At 50.9% G+C, this 1311-nt stretch overlaps 1 protein-coding gene across 1 annotated transcript in view; it reads left to right on the top strand.

The window, feature by feature from the left end:
- The first annotated feature begins 29 nt into the window (after window positions 1–29).
- The window catches only part of MED28 (mediator complex subunit 28), a 3030-nt gene continuing 1748 nt past the window's right edge, over window positions 30–1311 (top strand). Inside the window, exon 1 of the mRNA XM_010159112.1 lies at window positions 30–183. Coding sequence (XP_010157414.1) covers window positions 30–183 — 154 coding nt within the window. The remainder of the gene's footprint in view (window positions 184–1311) is intronic.

The following is a 1311-nucleotide window of genomic DNA, read 5'->3' as shown; positions in this document are numbered from 1 at the left end:
TCCGGCTTCGGCGTGCGGTGCACTTCGTCATGCGGGGCAGAAGGGTTTTAAAACTTTGTGGGTCCTTGAACGGCGACTGGCGTGACTTAGGGCTGGCAGGCCCTCTCCAGCTGGAACACTGCGCAGCAGCGGGGGCTGACACGGATGGAAACCCACCCGGGGATGATCGGGGGCTGTGGGAAGGTGAGAGTGCCAGCGGCTCCTGGGGCTGTGTAGGGCTGTAGTGACCCACAGCGAAGTACAGGGGTCAGAAGCTGGGAAGTGAATGTGGCGCAGTGTATATGGGGGATAGAACCGTAGAATCACAGAATGGTTTGGGTTGGAAGGGACCTTAAAAACCATCTAGTTCCAACCCCCTGCCATGGGCAGGGACACCTTCCACTAGACCAGGTTGCTCCAAGCCTCATCCAGCCTGGCCTTGAACACTTCCAGGGATTGGGCATCCACAGCTTCTCTGGGCAACCTGTCCCAGTGCCTCACCACCCTCTCTGTGAAGAATTTCTTCCTGATACCTAATCTAAACCTCCCCACTTTCAATTTGTACCCATTACCCCTTGTCCTATCACTACAGGCTCTTGTAAAAAGTCCTCTCCCAGCACCCTTGTAGGCCCCCTTCAGATACTGGAAAGCTGCAATGAGGTCTCCTCGGAGCCTCCTCTTCTCCAGGCTGAACAAGCCCAATTCTTGCAGCCTTTCGTCATAGGAGAGGCGGTCCAGCCCCCTGAGCATCTTCGTGGCCCTAATGGCCCTTCGTGGATAATAAAAGGCAGGGAAGGTAGTAATAGTGACCTAAGACACGCCTGGGAGGCGTAGCTACCACTGAAGCGGTGTAAGTGGGAAGTTAGGAACTGGCTCTTGACTCCTTTTTTAGACGTGTAGTTTTTCCCTGAAAAACATCTGAAGCCTGACTGTCAGGGTTGCTTTCAAAAACAGGCTGTTGTGGTTTAACTCTGGCTAGCAAAATATCACAAAGGCGCTCTCATAAATCCCCCTCCCCTCCTCCAGTGGAGGGGATGAGTTGGAGGAAAAATAAAAAAGCTCGTAAAATTGAGGTAAGAACTATTTACTAATTAAATCTAAATAAATTCATATATACAAATACTACTACTACTAAATAAATAAATAAATAGAAAATAAAACGTGATACAATGTGATACAATTCCTCACCACCACTGACCGATGCACAACAGGTGCTGAGTAGTGGGAGTCAGACCCAGAGAGCCCGAGAGCCACAGGCCGAGTGCTGCTGCAGCAGATTCCAAGCGAACCCCATCAGCAAGACTGAGAAAACGAAACAAACCCACCAACGCC

Source organism: Eurypyga helias, unplaced genomic scaffold (assembly GCF_000690775.1).
Source record: "Eurypyga helias isolate BGI_N326 unplaced genomic scaffold, ASM69077v1 scaffold43729, whole genome shotgun sequence".
Classification (NCBI taxonomy): domain Eukaryota; kingdom Metazoa; phylum Chordata; class Aves; order Eurypygiformes; family Eurypygidae; genus Eurypyga; species Eurypyga helias.
Note: the sequence above shows the minus strand (reverse complement) of the source record. Positions and strands in the feature narration are given on the sequence as shown.